Source organism: Coturnix japonica, chromosome 1 (genome assembly GCF_054131305.1).
Source record: "Coturnix japonica strain WE chromosome 1, WE-NBRP24, whole genome shotgun sequence".
Taxonomy (NCBI): Eukaryota; Metazoa; Chordata; class Aves; order Galliformes; family Phasianidae; genus Coturnix; species Coturnix japonica.
The window spans coordinates 99,507,610-99,530,236 of record NC_140663.1 but is presented as its reverse complement, the minus strand read 5'-3'; the positions used below and the strand labels follow the sequence as shown (position 1 = coordinate 99,530,236).

Here is a 22,627-nt window from a genome sequence, read left to right as displayed (position 1 = left end):
CTTATTTTTCTTTTATGTATTTATTTAATGTTCTCATAGTAGCATCAGCTATTCTTCCTCACTGAATGACTTTTTCCTGGTTACATTTTTGCCTTGAGGGCAACTATGAGTAGCTCTCCCTGCCTGGCGATAGTCTCATCTCTCTTACTTTGACTTTGGGGCTTCAGTGCCTTCTGGCTGACATCCCAGTCAAAATGAGGTGCAGGGCACATCCGTGATGGAATTCTCCATGTTTCAGTTATAACTTTAGTATTCTGAAGAATTAGAATGAAGGGCCTTACATGGGGCTTAGCAAGGGCATTTTGGTTAGTTCTGTTATGTCTTTAGAAATGGCTCCAGACTGATCTTCCTTCCTAACAGGCTGTCTTGGTGAGCTCTCTGCTTATGTTCACCCAATGCATTATGGAGGGGCAACTATTCTTGGGTTCTATTGTGGAGAAACAAGATTGAGTGTTGTAAGGATGGCTACCTCTGCTTCTACATAATATTTCTTTATTTATGTATTTTTGAATTAATGATACTGGGGGTTGGACTCCATGATCTCTAGAGGTCCCTTCCAACCCCTACACTACTGTGATGTCCTATAAAAAACCCCAAATGGGAGGATATCCTGCTTGGTAGAACATGGGGGAATCTGTGGGTTGAGATGCTTTAAGGCTTTATTGTGTTTGCTTTTCGTCTTATGGCTTTAGGTCAGAGTAGCCCTAATGCTGTTACGTATTTCATTATATTGATCTATTATTTTTTTTCTCAGCTGTCTTCATTTAATATATTTTCACTTCCCCTCCATCCTTGTTAGACCAGCCTTCACATAATGAAAAAAAGAATAGATGCAGAAAATGCTTTGGGTAGAGAAAGAGTAAATTACAGTCTCTCTACAGGGGGGAAGAATTTGTTACCACAGACGAACAAACATATGAATGGCTGAACTGTATCAGGAGCTGTGTAAGCAGTGGGCAATGTCGATGTTTTTCCCCCCTCTTGGTTTTGCAGACTCCCAGTCCATCCCCGGCTGTGCTCGCCTGTCAGGGCTGTGACCTTCCAGAAAGGCCCCCTCCGCTGGTCCCCCCACCCGACGTGTCACCACATTAGTCACATACAACTCAGCTGATGCCAAACGGCCGCAGTTCAGCCAACTATTGAAAGGCAGGATCTTCCGCTGCGTTCTTCTATTGGTCTTGGGTTTTTGTTTTTTTTTTTTTTTTCCACCGCGGAGACTTGGTGCTGCTTTAAGACTGCAGAGGGCAGGGAGCGAGTGGGACTGGCTTTGCCACTGAAGGGGAGCAGAGGAGCTTAGCAGCGAGGAGAGCACAGCAGAGCAGAGGAGAGCAGAGGAGAGGAGAGGAGAGCAGAGGAGCGATGTGCCCGGCCAGCCGCCCGCCTGCCGCCGGGCCGACGGGCGCTGCGTGAGGAGCCGGCCGGCCGCGGGCTCGGGGCCGGCCGCCGCCGGGGATGCTCCCGTGCCGGCGCCGGAGGAGCCGCTCACCTGTGGCCCTGCCTGCGCGGCCCCGCGGGCGTCTCCCCGCGCCGAGGACGCACCTGGGCGCCGCGCCCCCGCCGCCCGCCCCCGCCGCCGGCCGCCTCTTCCCCCGCCCGAGAGCCGGGCGGCGAGCGTCGGCGGAGCCGCGGGGCTGCAGGCGGGGCTGAGCGCTCGCTGCGCGGACCGGCGGCCCCGCAGGCTGCCAGCAGCCCCCGGCCCAGGCGGCCGGACCCGGTGCGCGCTGCCTGGCGGCTCCGGCCCGGCCGTGGGCGCGGCGGGCGAGGGGGAGCGGCGGGGGCATGTGGATGTTGGCCGTCGCCTTGCTCCACAGCATCTCGCACGGTGAGCGCTGACGGCCCCGCGGGGCTCCCTGCCTTCCTGGCGGCCGGGGAGGGGAACGGGTCGCGGTTACGCCTTTTGTGCTGTCCGTGCCGGCGGGAGGAGGGCGAAGCCGCGCGGCGGTCATTGAAAGTCGCTCACCTCGCGGAGGGGCAGCCCCGAGCCGACCCGCGCCGCCGCGCTGCCTCCTGCGGCACGAGCCGGGGCTGCCGGGCGGAGACGGAGCGCTCGGGCTGTCATTCCTCCTGGAAAAGTGCGGAATTTCGCTAAGTGCCGCGTCAGTCCGTCCGAGTGCGCGGAGACCGGTGGGAGGAATCGCATCCTGAGCGTTCGCACCGAGAGATTTCTGCCTTTGACGTTCGGTGTTTCGTCCTCCCGTGCTTTCTCCTGACCGTTTCTTTTTCTACTTTATTTAAATTTAAGACTTCTGAATGATTTCAACATTTCGCTACTTTCTCAGTGGTAGTTTATTTATTTATTTATTTATTTTCCTCGCTCATTTATGTAAAAATATGCACGGCTTAGTATGACATCATCTGCAAATGTTGAAGAGAGTCAATTATAAAGTTAGCGGGGGAAAATTGGGAGGGAGATGTAAGAAGGGTAAACCCGACCTGTTTATTTTCTCTTCGTTCTGCAGGCTGCTTGACAAAGATTTTACGTAGCTTCTGGGTTTTACCTTCTAAATAGTGGATGGGGGTATTTTGGAATGCTTGGGTGTGTGTGCTTGAAAGCTGTCATGGGAAAACATGTTTAATTTGCGTAACTTTTATTAAGATATATATTAGCAGTGCAGTTTTAGCAATAGAAAACCAATTACGTTGTAGTGCGCGATTCTTGCTGTTCCATTCCACTGCCTGCTTCTCAGATTTGAGCACACAGCGTTGCCTGCAACACATAACATCCTGACAGTTAAAACAGAAAGATTAAACACACCGTTTCCAAAACAGGCAAAGCAGGTGCGAGGGGAAAATCTTTCTTGTATTGAATAGATGGGAGAGAAGCACAGGGCAAAGTGTAAGGTTATCCTGGAAGATACGAATAATTGAGCCTGTGGCAGAAGGCGAGGAATGGATGGTGGCTGAGTGTGCCTTCACATCTCCTTAAGTATACGCTGGATGAGAAAACGCATTGACAGGCATGGCCAGTCCAGCGCAGCTAGCTGGATAGGTCATAAATCAGGAGGTGAATCTTAAGCATGTGTTTGCGGCTATCTTAAAATATTCTCATGTTCTGAGTACTGCCGAATGCAGAATGATTGAAAATCCCCCCATTTTAAGCTTTACTATTATTATTTGGCATTTCATCTCACAGTGAGACAACTGCAACAAGTTCTGATGCTTAGAGGTTATTTATTTAATGGCATTTATTTGTTTTTTTTGTCATCAGGCAGCACTCCGTCCTTTCTCCGTCCTTTCAAGGCAGATACCTCAGAGGGAGAGATCTGCTATTAGTGAGACAGAATCAGTCCAAAAGTATATTCTTTCACCAGTGCTATTTTGTTAAACCTTGATTTGCATAGAAAGGAACCCTGTGTCTGTCCAGAAATCTTACATTCTTTTTTCCTCTTTCTTTTTCTTTTTTCTTTTTTTTTTCCTCAGAAAGAAGAGGCATATGTTTTTATGTCTGCTGTACTGATGCTATAAATTACACGTTCTAAGTTAGGCAGTCCCCCTCTCACCCAAAAGGTTTTGAAAATCAGAATGATTTTTGCTTTGTGAGGTTAAAATGGTATGAAAATTGCTTTTACTTACTTCTAATTTATGAATTCAATAGCAATTTCACTTTCAGTATGCTTGTGTTTTTGGACCACAGGCTGACACGAATTTGCATTCCAAGTATTTTTCTGTTTCCAGCAGTACAAAATGTAAACGATCCATCCATCTGCATAGATCCTATAGTGCCACACGTTTACGCGCTTGTGAACCTAGGTTACTAAAATAAAATACTTGCTGTATGATGGCATTTTAAAGATAAAAGCAGAATACTTAATGGATGGGTCAGTGATTCCTTTGCAAACTTGAGTGTTTTTGTACTGACATCATGCCTGATGTCAAAATGTGTATGTGTGCAGGACCTTCATAAAGGAAAATTTTGAAAATGGCGCCTACCTTCATGTTAAGTGCTTCTAATAAACAAAGCCAAGTGGTTCAGTCCTATTTAATTTAAACTACCGGATCAGAGTCACGAGTCAGAAAGCAGTATTTTTAAAGGACTTCAGGTTTTAATGCAGTGTCATATCAGATATGTATCTCTTCGAAGGAAATGACTGCGTATATAAATAGAAATGTCACGCATGTATTTATTTTCATTATTCTATCTGTATCTGAGCTCCATTGTGTGAGAGGCTGCGTTCTTTTATGACTATATCTTGGTGTTGGGGGGGTGGGATACTATTGAAGCTTTTGCCATTGCCTTTTCTGAACTCCGTATAGAACCATGCTACGTTAGCTTGAAGCACAGGAACAAGTATGCTTGGTTTTCAACCGTGTCACATCTCATTCTGATTTTAATTTTAAAATGCATTTTTCATGGTTGTATTCTGTTTTTGTTTGTTTGTTTTGATATTTATTTATTTATTTATTTATTTTCCCCTTCTGAGCTGGGAGATAGCTTAAAAAATAAATTCACACGTCGTAGGTTTAACCCTGTAGTTGTCATCTTGGGCTGTGTTTCCAGTGAAGGTAATGGAAACTCTCTGAATAACAATAGCAAGCTTGGCCCCCATATTTCCCTGCAGTCACTCAGCACAATGCATTTTGTCAAATTAGATATGAATGGTGTTACTGGGTAGGCTTCATGTCTGTAAAGCAGCTCCCTTCTGGGGACAATAAAACACTGACATGCTGTTACATCCAATTAGTATTTCCGAAACCTGAGACAAAACCTTCCCAAATACCCTGTTAAAGTTCTTCGATTTTATAAAGGCTTCAGCCAGTCATAGCTGTGAGTTTCTTAAAATACAGGTAAACAGGTACTGTGAACCAGAAATGCATTGTAGCCTTGGTTTGTGCATGGGGTGATACAGGCATCAGTGGGAGCTGTGCAGCTGAATTCACCACTTAGAAAACCTGAGTCATGCTCAGCTACAAGCCTGAGCAGTACCTGGAATTACCTTCGGGTTTGCTGTACCTGTGCTGCCTTCTGTGTTTCTGAACCTATGTGTTCCAGGGGCACATGCACCCATTAAACAGCACTGATGGAGAAGGTCTGCTGTAGCCTGGTCACAGCCAGGAAGGGGGCATTTCCCTGGTCACAGGGAGGGGAGAGCAGGAGAGGAGAGCAGTCTCCTTCAAATCTCCTGACTGTAATTATTGTGATAAAGTTAGATCAGAAGTAGGGTGACCTGCTCCAAAATAAGTATCATTCAGCAGGGTTTAATTCTTGGCATAGGTATGCTGAACCTGTTTGAAGGCTTCTGTCTGGCTGTGCTTCTTGTGTGCCGAGTGTCTGGTGCTGTTCTGCTGAAATGAAAGGAGCATCGAGAGATACTCAATGCAGTACGGATAGCATGAAAAATAAATTCCCCCTTTAGCAATTTTTCTGTTTGAATCCTTAAGTCCAAAGTGTACGTGTCCCTTTTCCCTCGCTGTGCACAGCCATATGGGATTTCATAGTGCAGCAGGGCACAAAGAAAGGAGCTCAGCACAGAGCTGGGAGCAGGGGGAGCTGGAGGAGGAACAGGGAGGGCAGGGAGGTGCCAGTGTCACTCTCCAAAGAAAATGGTGACTCGGTGTCAGAAAAGAAACATTTAAGGAAGAGAGCAAATGGTCTCTGAAGTTATTGTAGAAAAATGCTGTGCTATTTGCATAGCTTATGTGGAACTGCATAGCCAAACCTTCACCTCAGAAATGTCACTGCAGGTGCAGAGAGCCCTGAGCTCACCGTGTGTTCGTGGATGGCACAGCAAAGCTGATTGTGTTTGCAATCCGATGTATCCCCAACTATGAACAGCTGTTAATTCATCACCGATGCCAAATAGAGAAATCTGCAAGTAGTTGAGAAATCGGAGCACACTGGAGATCTCTACTTCTATTTCAAAATAAGCGTTTCCCCCTTTCGGCCCAGGCTGTGCCCAGAGAGAGAGGGAGTCGGGCTGTGGGGAGCGCTGTTCAGAGCGGTGCCAGCCGGCACTAGTGAACAGCCGCACAACACTAGTGGGCAGCAAACCACACGAGTCTGGCAGCGTTTCTGACAGGCACTGGAAGCGCACCGTGCCCAGAAGAGGCATTTTGTCTGCATCATTTTGTATTTTTTTCTACTTTTATGTTTTCACAGTCGGTCACAAAACTTATAACTCGTGGATGCTGCACCTCCTTTCCACGGGGACTGAATAGCAGATGTATGTGACAGTGGACGTATTCTCGGTAACAGTTTAGGTTTATCTCTCAGAATGATAAAACACAAAACCATAAGCCCCATTAAACAACTTGCAGCTCTGTGCTGTTTTCTGTTCTCACTGATTTCAGCAGCATCGCTTCAGTGATGCTACATCTAGAAAAGTTTGCAAACTGGTTTCAGTTTTTGTTTGTCCACAAAAGTAAACTTTTGTCATATAATATACCATTAAATGGGATTATCTTGTGGGTTTTAATGAGCTGCTGATCCGGAAAGTTCCTCTAGCACATGAGTTTGCGCAAGGCTCTGATTACAGCAACAGCTGTGCTAAGGTTGGACCTCAACTTTTTGTGTCTCTGCCTGGATCAGTGTCCTCATGAATATGCTGTTTTCTCAAGGGCAGTGATGGTTGGAGTGTGAAAATAATCTCCTTTACCTATTCAATAAACACTGAAAAGATAACAAGCAAAAAGCTATGAAACTGAATGTCCTTGGGGGAGGGGAGAGAGTTTGAGAACTGAGCAAACCAGATAGGTAGAGCTGTTTCTGTTCCCTTCAGTTTGCTTTGGTTAATGTGTAGAATCAGGGCCTCTTCAAATGTACCACTCATTTAGCCTCTGATTTCAATTGGAGCACACTGTGGCTCAGTCTGTCAGCCTAGGGCTTTTTTGGGTTTCCATTGGGGAATGCATGAATTGCAACTTTCACTTTAAGGACTGAAGATGGCAGAAAAAAAAATCATTACGTTCACCTTGATTATTCTAAGGTACAATTATTGGATTTTTTTTTCTTTTAAATTATTTCTTTTGAGTTACTGAAATGAAAAATACTAAAAAATCCATTTAAGCAATACAGGGCTTTAGATCAGAATACTCAATTATTTCAAGGTGAATGTGTAGGTGTATGCAGTTAAATTACTTGTTTCACAATATAGTTTGAGATATTTCCCAGTCCTTTTTAAGAAGTGTTTCCATTTCTTTTAACTTGTTGTGAAATTAATGAAATTAAAATTTCAAACAACTTCGTTATTATTCAAAAGAAACTGCACCTTATCAGTCTTCATCTGCATTTCATTAAACAACTACTATTTAAAAAAAAAACAAAACATGAGATATATTTTATAAAAGCCTGCCACAGCACACTATTCCAGAATGCTGAAGAGAGCAACTCTTTACGAACAAACCAGGGACTTGGGTTGTATATTAGGAAAAAATTTCTTCTTGGCATGAACAGTAAGACAGTGGCACAGGCTGCCCAGGGAAGTGGTGGAGTCACAGTCCCTGGAGGTGTTCAAGAGCCGTGTGGATGTGGCACTGAGGGACAGGGACAGTGGGCATGGAGGAGTGGGCTGACAGTTGGACCAGATGGTCTTAGTGGTCTTTTTGAACCTTAAAGATTCGATGTACTGTGGGTTTTAATCACCACTGATTTTTATTTTTTTTTTCTTTTTCCTGTTAGAATTTTGTATGCATTGAACATAACAGAGTGGGCAACAGATATGGTGATATATATTGAGGAAAGGAAGAAAGGTAAATGAATGGACAGATGGGATGGCAGAGATGAATAAGTCTTTCTGGGTCTTCCTGGCTTTGCTGTTTAAGCTATTTTTACTTAGAAGGCAGGGAGTAAGATTCAGGAGTGAGCCAGCAATCTTCTTTATAGAAAGAAATTTTATAATGCAAAGGCTTTGAGAAAGAGAGTCACTTCCATACTAAACACCAGCCTCCCTGGAGCTCTCTGGTAATTGAGGGAGGGAGCAGCCTAGTGACCCAAGCTGCATTGCTAATGTGCCCCTACTGAAGCTTCCAGAAGGATGGAACCTATGTAGGCCAAGGCATGGCCTAAGAACCTGTCTTCAAATAGCATCCTGATGCATGTCAGTTGCAGCAGATGCAAGGGTATGGACAAGGAAATGGAATTGTCTCACCTGAGAAATTGTTACAGATTAATATTCAAAGCCTTTACGTGCATGCCACTGTAGAGCAAAATGTCAACCATTATGCTTATGCAGACCTAAGTCTGGTATGTTGAGAATACAGTTCATTCTGATACATGTATCTATACTTATATATTGTTTGTAATTGCTTAAAAGCTACTGTGTATGAAATTTCTGGCACTTGTTCTGCTAAGTATGTGGATGCTATTTTCTTCTAATTAATCACATGGTAATCCCATGCAGAAGATTTATTGCTTAAGATTTCTGTTTGCACTGGGCTAAAAAATCATTCTTAGTAACCTCCTGTCACCTGAAGTAACTTTTGAGGAGCCCTCCAATTTCTTAAGGATCTCAGAAACATGATTCCTGAAAGGACCAGACATCTTTCAGTACAACTGGACTATAATTATGTTGCTCAATAGCTTCAAACAGTCATTTATTTATATAAACTATTCTCAGTGATCTTACAGATAAGATTGTAGAGCTGCTCTGTTTGTATAAAAATCTGTTGGCATGAAATTCTTGCATATGGTTTTGTCAGGCAGTCATTTATGCTAAACCTGCACACTAAGGTATTTGCTTCTTCCGTTTTTGAGTGGTCCCACTTTTTAGGTGCCATAGAATTAAATGTTTTGCTGAAAGTTGTCTTGGAAGAAAAGGTTTAAAAACCTTTGCATATTTTCTGTTCTGCTCTTTAGAAACGCTTTTGTGATAACATGTAGCTCAGTCTCTTAGAGATGTAGTAGTATGGAGTTCAGTTACAGTGCACAAGACTTTCACACACAGATCTTGTTTAGCCTGGCAGAGAAGGCTAGATGGGATAGGAAATGTACAGGCTTGGAGGAAGGCAGATGTTGTTGTTAAAATGTGTGCTGGACTGAAAGAATGATGTGGTAGGATCTGAATGCCCTGAAATGCTGCTTGATCACTTGCTTTTTTTCCAGATCACAGGAAGGAGATGACAAAATGCAAACCCACTTGCATGATTGTTTAGTTCACTAGAAATATATTATTATTATTATTATTATTATTATTATTATTATTATTATTATTATTATTATTATTAAAGCAGTATTACCTTGTGAAACTGAAAGCATAAAGGAAGTTCTTGGAGTTTTCTAACTGAAAGTATAAAGGAAGTCTTTGGAATTTTCAATGAATCTGTTGATATTTGGGATTCTGGCCATGATTTGGGGAAAAAGACTTCTGAATGCACAAAGTCAGTCTTTTGAAAACTAAGAGGTGGACGTGTGGCAAGCTGTTAGACTACCTACTGTCTTGACCTAAGGAGAGTGGAAGTCCTTGACAAAGTCTTTTTCTTATGAGAAGCTGATGCTGATGTCCCTTGAGTGAGATTTTGGTGGAAAAGGCGTAATTCACAGAAACAAGGCTCTCGGTAGATTTCAGTTTGAACAGAAAGGCCTAGTGTGGTTCACTGTCCTGGATGTCCTACATGACTGCACATTCTACAGCTGACTCTACTCTTTTCCTCCCACTAGGTTGCTTTTCTGTGAAGCAGTAGCAAAGACAGTCCATACATTCTAGAAAAGAGAGGTGAACCATAGTTTAGGTTGCAGCTGCAGCTGAAAAGCATACAGCCAGACATTACTATGGCATGATATGAAGTAGTTAGCTTGTAAGACTCTCACAGAAGTCCATGTTGCCTAGACACATCAATAAGATTTTTAGCATAACACAGTGATCCCAGAAGTCTAGAGTAATGATCTGCATTATACTAGCTCATGCTTTCCGCTGCACATATTTTGGAAGCTTCCCTTTGTACCTTTCTTCCTATTTTTGTTGTGTGACTTTCAAAGGTTTCTCCTCAACTCTGACAGTGTTTCTGACAACTGCTTTGTGTAGGCATTCATAAGAACAGATATTTATCATTGCAGTGCAGAAAGGGAAGCAAAGAAAATAAGGCTCAATTCACTGTGAGGCTTGGGCAATGAGAAGTGCTTGCTGTGTTTTGTTGTGACATTAGATGTGGCTGGAGCTTTTTTGTTTTGGCTTTGTAAGTGTGTATACATATATCAGTAAAGAACTGAAAAATGGATTCTTAAGGGGAAGGGAAGGAAAAGGACCTGAGCAGGATTTTTGGTGGGTAGGATGAGAAAGGGAAAAAAGAGAGCTTTGGACGGCATAGAGATCTAGACAGCATTGCAAGAGGTATGATGAGGAGAGGCACTCAGAGCCTGTTCCTCTGTGGGACAGCAGAACAGTATCTGGAAGCCAACTCTTGTCTGGGCACCTTATTGTGGGTGGCATTGAAATCTCTGTACTTTGTGGTCTGCAGTGGGGAAGGCACAATAATCCTGCTCCCTTGTAAGCAATAGCTGTGGGTTTGGTACTCAACAGCTTATGTGGCCTTTGGCCTCCCCAGTGCTGAAACCTATGACCCACCCTGGCACTCAGTCTTCGCCTGGAAGGAAACAGATGCTCCACATGGGTACGCCTTTGTGACTGCCCTTGTGCCCTTCACCCACCTGTATATAGATTTTTCAACAGTTTGTATCTGTTCATGTTGTATCAGCTGTGATACAGGTTTAATGTGAGGTTGGTGATCCTTTCTCTCTCCTTCTTTTTGCAGTTATTTTTATTTATTTGGATAGTGAAAATATTTCTCCTGTCCCTAAAAGTTTATCAAATGAGACAACAGATGGATTTGAAGAAGCGAGGGATATCAAGGACAAAAAGTAATCCTGTGAATGTCAGTACAGCTGTAGGGCAGGAGGTGTGAGTCCCATTTGAGCAAAAGAGAAAGGAGCTGAGCTGCTTTATTAGGCAGGTGGGAGATAATTAATCCTCAAAAAAAGAAGCTGAGCTGTCAGACTTTCAGAGGAGCTCTGGCGGTTGTGATTTGCTTTTCCACTGGTGAAGGCCACAACAAGCAGATTTGGCACAAGGCAGGTGTGCCCAGGCACAGGTCCTGTTCCTTACGTGCTCCTAGGCTGCAGGGTCATTTCTGGATCATTACATAGTGTTTACATTTCAGCTGTGTTTAAAAACAACAAAATGACGTATTTTAACTCTATACAATGCAGTTACTCTTTCCCCATATCACCTCCATTGCTTTCAGTCCTTGATTTGAACACATGTTGGAGAAGGGGATTAAAGCTGTCTGATTACCTAAACTCTGGCATTTCTGAAGGCCAGTGCATTTGGCCTTGTGCTGAGAGAATTTCATTGAAAATAATTACTACATATAAAATAGCTAGCTAGTGAAGATTGAAAGAATTATGACATGGCACAGAGCTGCTGCTCTCATAAGATTAGAAAATGGAAGAAATGGGGAGCTATTCTGCTGATGTGATCAGAGGTTGCTGCCACTTGGCTCAGGACTACTGCCCTCCCAGAGAGCAGCATCAGAGAGAGGTTTAGAAAGGGGTTTGGGAGGATCACAAAATGATTTACATTGGTGAGTTCATCAATGCTGTTTACATAGTCTACCTAGACTTAAGCAAAGCCTTTTAGTCTCCCACAGTATTCTCCTAGAGAATCTGGCAGCCTGTGGTTTGGACAGGTATACTCTGCTGGGTAAAGAACTGGCCTGGAGGGCCCAGAGAATGGTGGTGAGTGGAGTTAAATCCAACTGGTCATGAGTGGTGTTCCCCAGGGGTCAGTACTGGGGCCTGTCATGTTTAATATCTTTATAGATTACCTGGATGAGTGCACTGAGAGCACCCTCAGTAGGTTTGCAGGTGACACCAAGTTGGCTGGAAGTGTTCATTTTCTAGGGGGTAGGAAGGCCCTACAGAGGCATCTGGGCCATCTGGATTGCTGGACTGAAGCCAATGGGATGAAGTTCAGCAAGACCAAATGCCAGGTCCTACACTTTGGCCACAACAAGCCAACGCTCCAGGCAATGCTTGGGGTAGAGTTGCTGGAAGACTGTATGAAGAAATGGAGCTGGGGGTGCTGGTCAGCGCTCAGCTAAACATGAGCCAGCAGTGTGCCCAGGTGGCCCAGAAATCCAATGGCATCCTGGCTTGTAGCAGAAATAGTGTAGCCAGCAGGAGCGGGTAGGTGTCAGCACTGGTGAGGCCACATCTCAAAGTGCTGTGTTCAGTTTTGGGCCCCTCACTAAAAGAAAGACATTGAGGCCCTGGAGTGTGTCCAGAGGAGGGCACCAAAACTGGTGAGGGGTCTGGAGCACAATTCTGACGGGGAGCTGAGGGAACTAGGGTTATTCAGTTTGGAGAAGAGTAGGCTCAGAGGAGACATTATTGCTCACTACAACATCCTGAAAAGGGTAGACCTCCTGAAAGGAGTTTGTGGTGAGGTGAGGGTCAGCTCCTTCTGCATAACTAGTGATGGAACAACAGGGAATGGCCTCAAGTTGTGTCAGGGGAGATTCAGTTGGACATTAGGAAAAATGTCTTCTCTAAATGAGTGGCCAAGTAGTGGAACAGGCTGCCCAGGTTGGTGGTGGTGTCACCATTGCTGGAGGCGTTCAAGAAGCATTTAGATATTGTACTGATGGACATGGTTTAGGGGAGAAATATTGGTAGTAGGTAGATGGTTGGACTGGATGATCTTGGAGATCTTTTCCAACCTTGGTCATTCTATGATAAGATCAAGTACTTACTTACACTACAAGGCCAGTGCTAAACCATGTCCCTGGTATAGGTGGTGGTGATTATCTTGGGTGCCATCCTATCTTTGACCATGGCACTCTCTCAAACTGTGTTACTAGCTCTATGTTGCTCCCCTGACACTTTGTTATACTGTGGGTTTTTGTGAGGTGAAGCAGAATCTCCTGGCTTTGCTTTTATGTTACGGCTTAGAAAGAAACATGCTAGATTTTTGAGCAGCTTAAGATATTTTAAAAATGATGTAATTTTTTATTTTTTAATAAACTTATGTTTTAACTAAATGGAGTCCACGTATGCTAGTATATGATCTTCTTCTTTGAGCTGGGAATGCTTGCAGGATGGTTGTTCTACCTTTATGCTAGTGAGAAGCTAATTTATTTCCTGTTATTAATTCATCTACCAGTCACATTTCTTATTAAAAACATGGCAGTGCCTTGAAGTGATATGCTGTTGATCTGTCTTTTCACTTCTGGGTTGTTTTGTTGGAAATGTCACCTGCAGTGGAAAGCTACATACTATGCTGTGCACACTGATTGCATGCAACAGGGTGCCCAGTGCGGAGAAATCCTGGGTCAAGCTGGCCCTGTGCCACAACTGGTTACCTTGTGTTATTAATGTGCATTCATTTTTAGTAGGCTGAAGTATTATTAGTATAGCTCTGTAACAGCAGTATAATCAATTTAATTTAGCTCATAGTTGAGTCTGTATGATCTGGTGTCTTTAAAATGTAGGTAAGCAGCTTGTCATTTTGATTTCTTGTATAATATTGAAGGAAATTTTTGTCCAGTTGCATCTGTAAATGTTTCAGTTCATTGTGTTTAAATATTTTTAGCATCTGGAACAGAAATCTATCTGAAAAGATAAAAGGTTATTTTAAAGAATGATTTGATTTATGTACAAATTCAAACAAAAGACACCTCCTAAGATCTTTTTCCCCCAGCATTCTGTTTCATCCCTCCCTCCTTTCCACACGGTCTTCCAGGCTTCCTTCTGCCCATACATCTCTTTTCCTGTCTAATCTCCAGACAGAAGTGTCATTAGATTGCTTTGATCGTTTGGGTACAGATCAGGATAATTTTCTGGTCTGCTCAGATTTTTTGTTTTGAATAGTGATGTGATTTTACCAGGAATTCTAGACAGCAATAGGCAGAACAGTTCTCTTGATATCTCTTTTCTTCCTGTTCTCCCTTGCCCTAAGCTGAAAAGCCCAGTAGTGCTGGTTTAGACTAATTACTTCAAACACAGTTTGCAAAAGAGCACTAATACTTTGTAGTATCTCTGAAGGTCATCTAATTGACCTATAGTTAGACATTAATGTGGGAAATTCTTGTGGGAGACAGCAAGGGATGATTATAATGGAAACACTGTTGGCTAAAGTGTGTGCTTATCCTCAAGTCTTCATCTGGCAAAGGACAGCTGAGTGTTTCTGGGATTTTAGGGCTCTTCGTTGCATCTGAATGAGCTATAGTTTGCAGATTCAGATTCAGCATCTTTGATGCTGGAGAACTGTATGTGATCCAGGAGTACTTAAACTGCTTCTTCAGCACTGCAAACCACAATTTCCATTGCGTTTTATGAAAGAAAAAATAAATCTGTGCATGATCTCTCGTCATTAAAATGTGCTGGGTGCTCAAGGTGTTTCTTCGTCTGTTCTTCTAGCAGCTTTTCCCCTCAAGTGATTATGCTAATTAGTGTTTGATCAGATGATTAAATTATAATTCGATTAATCCTGTGTGCTAAACGCTCTGAATGCATTTCCATCGCCTGACTGCCTTGTGCTTAAGTGTTCATATTTGCAGCGTGATATGAGGCTCTTGCCTTTTCCCGTGCCTAATGGGTTTTCTATTTTAAAAGCAAAGTTTCCTTTGACGTTAGGAAACAGAGAAATGGGCTTTTTGTTTCCTACTGAATAGGATAAGAAATATGTATGTTTCCTGCTAGATGAACTGAATATTTCTAAGGATTAAAATAAAATAAAAAAAAGGAAGAAACAATAAAAAACAAACAAACAAAAAACATGATCCAAGCTGTTTTTCTGTTAATATATGCACCTCATGATTCATTCACATTTTACCAAGGCAAAAACTGTGATACAGCTAAATCTTCTGTCTTCTAATAATTCTCCCCCTTTTAAAGCTGGAATATATGTTAGACTCTCCACACAGAGCATATTGGAATGTGTGTGTGTGCGTGACTGGGAGAAAAGGTTGTTTTTCCTCCTGCTACTTACTTTCTCTTCCCTTTACATCCACATTTATTTTTACATGTCATCTGTACAAGACAATCTCCATCAGGATTGTAGAACACAGAACACACAGAATTTATAACCTTGGTGTGGTGCCTCTCTGAAGCAAGTGCTTAGCAGCAGCATTGCTTTCTTTGTCTTTGGGGTACTGGGTTTTTAGGTTATTTCATGTGACTAGGAGAGTAAAAAAACCAACAACTTTTGAAGCAGAGGTATTTCACAGAATCACAGAACGGCCCGGGTTGGAAGGGACCTCAAGGATCATGGATTTCCACCCCCCTGCCACAGTCAGGGCCACCAACCTCCCCATTTAATACTAGACCAGGCTGCCCAGGGCCCCATCCAACCTGGCCTTGAACACCTCCAGGGATGGGGCATCCACAACCTCTCTGGGCAATATTAGATGTAAATAGGTATATATCTAGATGTGTTAACTGACTTCTCCATTTTTGCAGAGGTAGGATGCTGTCTGGAAAACAGTGTCCAAATTTGGAAAAGGATGCTAAATTTAATTTATTTTTCTTTTTTCCATTCTAAAGTGAAAAATCCTACCACCACTACCAAAAAAAAAAAAAAACCCAAACAAAAAAAAAACCAAAAACCAAGAACGGCAAAAAACAACATACAGCAACCTCCCTCCCTCCCTTCCTTCCTCTCTTCAGTCTTCCTCAAGGGAAGTGTGAGACAGATTGAAAACAAGGTTGCCAAAACCTGTCTTGGGGGATTTGGCTTTGCTGTACCCCAGGTGTGGGAAGGTAGAGAAAGGGAATAGGGATATAAAGGATGTTTTCTTTCTTCCTCCCTTTGTTTACCTTAAAGGCTGTCAGGGATTCATAGCAATCCTATAACATCTTATTTTACTTCTTTCAGCCTGTTTAGCAAACAGTTTTACCTGTGAGGTGACTAACATGCTATAGTGTATGTCAGCTATGAAACAACATGGTGTAAATGAGTACCCATAAGAGACAGTAAAGCAGCTTTGTACTGCTGGTCTTAAATGCACAGCCATGTAGCAGTGACTGAATATTGAGATCTCGTCAGGTTTATAGTTGAAGAATACCAATGCCTTGTCAATGAATTGATTATGTCAGCCTCATTCTTTGCAAGCGACCCTATTCTGTTAATGTCTCTCTCCCTTGGCTATCTGATGCGTGATTTTGCTTTGGATAGTTAAATGCACATCCCAATCAGTTGTCCCACTTGCTTACATCCTCCAGACAGACTGTGGGCAGATGTTCATGCTGTAAACATCTGTGCAGATTTAAGGAGTTGCAACCTATGGATGCCTACTGCTGCCTGGCTGGGAGGTGTAATAACCCCTGCAGGTTACCCCTAGAGTAGTGGTTTATGCAAATGCTTCCTATTCTATTTCAGTAACAGGCTAGATTAATGCAAACCTCCTGTTCTAAATTGCAGCTGATACAGTTGTCTGTAAGCAGGACCACGCACATGAATCACTCCGCTGTCATAGCCATGTGGGGTTAGAAACCTCCATCTGGAAAGCAGTGATGAGTAGCTGGAGGCAGTAATGCCTTCAACCGATTCAGATAAATAGATCTGGAAGCGGGCTTGTGTCAACATACCCATTTTAGAACTGAAAGAATTAGGCTAAGCTGAATTAAGGCTCTAATTCTAAATGAAAGTGCTAGCTTAGGTTGCTGCTTAGCTCATTCTTCTTTAAAGTTTAATTTCAGATTCATTTCCTGAGTTTCCCCATGTGGACAGGTCCTTGGACTCTGCCTAGCCTTGGGTAAGCTACTTAAGCTTGTGACCTGAGGATGCTACTGTAAAATAAGCTAAACTATGTGCAAAGCACATTAGGTGTTCCATGTGAACTAGCTGTATGACTACTCTTTTTCTTTACGGAAAATGCCCTGTGTGTGATCTTCCTCATTAGAAAGACATCAGCCACGTAATAGTGATCTTAGATTAGGGCAAGGATATTTAAGTAGGAAACGAGCAAAATGTCTGTGGAGATCAAGGTACTCCCAAATATTTAAGTCTGCACCTCAGCACCTTATCTGTGTGGTGGGAATACCTTCTATGCCCAACTGCCAAACCTGCTTTTGGGTGTCTGTAAATATTCTTAGCTCTTCTGACTTCTAGATGCAGAGCAGTTCGTATTCTGCAACATGCACACCCTTTTGAAAATGCTATCTCTGTGCAAGTGTATAGTCCTTACTCTCTTTCCACGGCAAATTCACATGCTGATAATCTAGCAGCAGAGGTCAGTACTGATTTGCATTGGAGAAGCAAACCTAAGGTAACGAGGAAGAGGTAATTACTAATATACAGAATACAATAATTCACTTTTTTCTTTATTAATGGTACTCCCTGCTTAAATAATGTTTTCCTGTGATGCTTTCATATGAAAACTGATAACAATGAAAAGGATAGCTGCTCAATAGCTGTTGCTGTTTTGGGCATATAATCTTTTCCTAAGTAAATGGAGCTCTGCTTTGAAAATACCTGTACAGTAGTTTGTCTGGTTTCCCACCTTCAAATAGTTAATCAACTAAATAATAAATAGGTAAGTAATAATAAATAAGTAGCAATAGTTAATTCTGTTTTGTTTGTTTGTTTGTTTGTTTTTAAGGGATTATAAAGGTGGATCTGTCTTGAGGAGCATGTAGTTCTTACCTTGTTAGTTCTAAATCCGGCACAGAAACTTGATTAACTTTCTTTTTCTTTTTAAACATGGCATTGAATATTTCTATTCTTTGTTGCAAGGATTTGCTGAAACAGCCTGTAGTACTAGCAGATTTGTCAGGCCGTTGGTGTTCTGCCTGACATGCATATTGTCCTTTCTGGGAAACAGTCACGCTTCTTTGACTGCTTCTCTTTCATTCTTCCAGCTTTTCTTCCTGACCTTTTCAATGGATTTGGGTTGGCTGGTTTGTTTGATTAAAGCTCAGTGTGCTGATTTAATGCTAATCTCAGCTCATTGTCTTTAGGTTAGGTTGCTCTTCATATTTGCCAGTGCCATAATCTGGTGGTCAGGGTTGTGTACAAGTGCACCTGGAAGGGAGGAGGAGAAAGAGAACAAGCCTGTGAGCAGGGGCAGCCCCTTCCCTGTCTTTGGACTTCAAAGTGTCTGTTTGAACTTGGGAGAGAGACCACCACCCTGAGATTTCTTCCTGGTACTATGTCCCACTCACCAGCCTGCTTGTATATCTTGTTTGAATTAGTGACTGCTCAGGACGTATTCTTTTCAGGAACTGCTGCTCCCATTTTGCACACTGAGATATGTGGTATGTTTAGATGGAGGTATGCTTATTATCAGTTTGCCTCCTTATCTTGGTCTTATTTGCAATTGTGTACAAGGAGTAGCTTCAGGCAAGCTTGGTGAATGTTGACGTGACCAGTGTTTAAATGGGCATATGTAGGCCTGAGTACAGCATGATGTGAGCTGCTGTCCCTTGGCCTACCCCACAGTGAGCTCTTTTGAGGACTCAAACCAACAACACAGGTAAGTTGCTCTTTCCTTAATCCTAAAACAGTATGCAGGCAAGATTTTTCACATCACAGGCATCACTAGTCAGCGCTGGTCATCTAGGGTGGCTGACTGCCCTCTTGCAGAAGGAAAGAAGCTGGGCAGAAGCTTATCAGAAGCTAATAAAGCTTACAGCTACTTTCTTATGCAGTTTTGCTCTTAGCTTTTAGAACTTAATCTTGGAGCGTTAACTTGTTAAAAGCTTGATTGATTTATTCCAAGTATTTTTTTATTTTTTATTTTTTCTGCCAGTGAAAAAGTTTTTTGAATACTTCTTAAACCATCACAGATTTTTGATTTTAACTTTCCTTCCTTCTACTCCTGCAGATTCGTACTCTGGAAGAATTATGTGCTGTTAGAGTCCTGTCCAGTCTTATTGTCTGGACACTTTTCTTGCCTTGCAAGAGTTTCAGTTCTCTCTCTCTCTCTCTCTCTCTCTTTATTTTTATCTATTTATTTATTTATTTATTTCAATCACTGTTCTTTATTAATTGACAGGCAGTGAGGGATAGGCAGTAGAATCCGAAAACGGTTCTACAACACAAACCTGGATTTCCCATTTTCCCCTTCCTTTTTCCCTTTCCAAAAAAAGCCTGCATCAAAGTCTTGGAGTTGGGTCCATGTTCAGCTGACTGCATTTACCACAAATGGCAATTAGCAATGCTTAGAGACAGCAACTAAACAGAGCAGAAATAAGACTACCTGGGGACAAGGGAAAAAAAACATCACAAAAACACTGGATAACCCATATGCTATGTTTTCACGGAGGAATTACTGAATCAGTTCTATTTAACTATGTATACATTTAAACATTGTGTACTGCGTACATTTCAGCACTATATACTCACTCTATGGAAAAGATTTTCTTGGTTGCAGGGCATAGTCATTTAAAGTTTCCTGCTTTATGCCTCTACCTTTCAACAGCTGTTTTGTACCTCAGAAGGAAAGTCAACCACCTTGGGCTGTCCTCCCCTCTCTGGCCCAGGATTATTTGGTGTCACATCTCACAGCACTTGCCAGTCACAACACATTCATTTTAAAGCGAGGACAGCAATTCACTTGCACTTAAACTTATTTTTCTCCAATTGTTCTCCTTTCTCTACTTCCCTAGTCACCAGGAGAGTAAATATTCAAAGACGATCCATCTTCCAAGATTATTAAAAGTGAATAAGAAATGCTACTTTCTCTCTGCCAGAGAGAAGCTTGGATTCAGGCACCTGGAGTGACTTATTCCCTCTTGGAAAAACTAACTTAATCAAAATAAGCGTGCTTCCATGAAGTCAATATTTCTTTCAAGTTCTGAGGTGCTTTCATCAGGTTGGTGTGTGTGTGTGTGTGGAGAATGGTTAGAAAGAATATTTAGAAAAATGCTTTCTGGCAAAGGAAGAGATCACAGATCAGATCAATGAAATTTCCACAGAAAAGAGAACTGGAGTGATTAAATTTTATCAGCCAGAAATCTTACATCTGGGAACTGTTATGCTTTACTGACAGCCCCAGTTAATAAACTTATTTGAGTAAATATCATAGAGAAATAATTTTGTAAAACCTTAAAAACAAAGACTGGCGAGCAATTTCAAAACAAACACACTTATTTCTATAAATCCACTTATATGAGTGACTTTTGATGATTACAGGTTATAAGAAATATAAAGCTCCCAGCAAAGTGGTGGTTAATTTGTTGTGCTATGGTACATGACTGCAGCGTGCAAATGTATGAGCAAATGTGTCCTTCTGCAACTGAAGTTCTCAAGGGACGCATCATGTCAATAGCGTTGCATTATAAATAGTGAAAATATGCCTTTTGTGCTCTTTTCTGTTTCCAGTGTGCCCAAATCATTTTATTCCTTTTATTTATGAAACCCTAGCAAATTTACTAGGTTTGACTAAAAGTTGCTGTATTAGCCCTCAAACCCTTCCTGGTTTGATCTGAACCATGAGTAATCTGCTTCTAGAAGAGTCTTTTCAGCCTGTCCTCGATGGTAGCCATTCAGGCTTGATACTGTTCCCTTGTATGAGCTGGGTATGAGCTGTTGGTAGTGATCAGTATATACCTTTTTATTTGTACACCTGATCTTTTGGGATTAATTCCAGGATAAGGTAATTATAGGCACAATTAATAAGCTCATAGCACTGGGGCACAAAATCAAGACTTTTTTCTGGATGATGCTGTAGCAAATAGTAACACTTGAAGGAAATGAGTTAGTGCTTCTGCAGAGAACCTCTATATGTGTATTTTGTTATTTTTTAAAAAAAAACAACAATAAATGCAGCAGAAAATGCTGTCCAGGTCCTCTTTGTATGAGAATTTTCACTGATAAGCAGTCATAAGCCCAGATTCCTTCTGTCCATAGTGAGTGATAGATTATTGATATAATAAAAATGCATGATGAGGGACATAGAAAACAAGATTAAGCTATGTTACAGGTTCTTGAGATCTTTTAAGTAATAACCTTTACTAGTGGTATTTTGTTTAGCAAAAAGTATCCTATATTCCCAACTAGAGGTTGCATGCAATTGCTTGGTCTGGGCTCTATATTCTTGGTTTTGGTCTCACTACCAATTGCACTTGCCAGTACATGACGGCTTAATTAATTGTCATATTGGTTGGAATATGAAACACTGCATTATATAGTATCAACTAAGGGTTCCCATGGCCAGCCTGCTCTTTTTTTGTGTTTCAGAAAAGAAAAAAAATGGAAGTGAACTTTCGTCTCATTTAGTCAACAAAATACAAACAAAAATCAAACAAACAAAAAAAGTCACTGTATGACCATTTTTATAACAATATTAAAGAAAAAGCACATAGGATTTAGCAGTTTTGTGTTCATAGTCTGTTATCTAATTTGTGTGGCTGAAGAAAAAAAATACACGGTCTATATATATCTCTATAAACTTCATAGGCTACTGATACACTTTCAGACATACTGATTGACAATTCATAAGTAGTGCTCCCAGCAACGTTTTAGTTCTGTGGATTTACAGCTCGTTATCACTTGTACTATCTGGTAAAGATTTAAAAGTGGTACATTTATGGAACCTGCAATAGCAAAAAAATGTGTCTAAAATAATTATCTCTGAAATGTGTATTACTAGTGTCATCAAATCCTTATTTTAGCAGAAGCATCTATTAGTGTTTTAAAACTGAATAGCAGTTGACGTAAAATTTCAGTTTAAATATTTCTTTTGAAAGTGTGTTTGATCTTAATGGCTCCATATGAGGCAGAAGAACAGTGTTATGGTGAGTAGGCATAAGAATTTGGAGAGACCTGAGCTCAAAACTGATGCTTTGCTGCATGTGTTCAGGTACAATGCCAGGGAAATTACTTGCCTTTTAAGAGTTCTGGTTCCTCACCAACTAATAAGTGCTTTGTCCCAAAAGCACAGATGTGATCAGGAACGTAATATGTGTGTATGTATCCAAGTGTAGCTGCTGAATGCCAAATGGAAGACCAAAAGAAAAAAAATAATTTATTATTGGGTTAATCATTACTAAAGAAAGCAGGCCACTGAAGTGCTCATTTTAAGCTATATAGCATTGTTCAATAGGCAGTTCAGAAACGTTTGATTTGAAGGAAGAAAATGATGTAAGCATGAAAGTAAATAAATTGCCCATGTGTAACTTAGTCTGAAAAACCTGGAATACCGTAGCTACTTGCACTTCTAACTGCACTACGCTCCATGGTTTGGAAGGAAATGTGTTATTCAGGTGAGAAATAAGCTCCCAGGTATCAATTTTATTTTTTCTTCCCTGGATCAAGGGAGCTCTTTCAAGATAATCTGATTTCAGCATTAACTGTGAATTCCTCTGGCTGCCTCTGGAAAGCAGTGCTCTCGGCGCCAGGCAGTAATTGCGTTAATCATCCATTTTTAAATAACCACATTTGAAGTTAAGTTGAGAATTGCTTTTCAGATCTTTAATTTGCTTTGGAAAACTGAAATAATTCCCACAAGGGCTGTACTAATCAATATTCCAAAGGCAAGTAACCTTTGCAAATACTTGAACATGGGATACTCAATATTGTTCTGCTTAAAGAATACTAAGGGAAAAAATATACTCCAATTTAATCTGTGATTTGGCAGGTTAATAACTTTTCTGACTGCCAGGCATAGGGATTTTTAGTCAACAGGAGATTCATCAAGTGCAGAATTGCATTGTATTATCTCCTTTTCATTGTTGTTGTTTTTATTTCAAACCTTC

The 22,627-nt window shown here is 41.6% G+C and overlaps 1 protein-coding gene across 3 annotated transcripts in view; it reads left to right on the top strand.

Moving 5' to 3' along the window:
- The first annotated feature begins 1,224 nt into the window (after nt 1–1,224).
- The window catches only part of DSCAM (DS cell adhesion molecule), a 427,035-nt gene continuing 405,632 nt past the window's right edge, over nt 1,225–22,627 (top strand). For 2 of the 3 annotated variants that reach the window (XM_015882861.3, XM_085548376.1), the window contains exon 1: nt 1,225–1,822. In XM_015882861.3, the coding sequence (XP_015738347.2) occupies nt 1,780–1,822 (43 nt within the window). In that variant the 5' untranslated portion in view covers nt 1,225–1,779. The remainder of the gene's footprint in view (nt 1,823–22,627) is intronic. The other variant, XM_085548372.1, reaches the window with a different exon arrangement.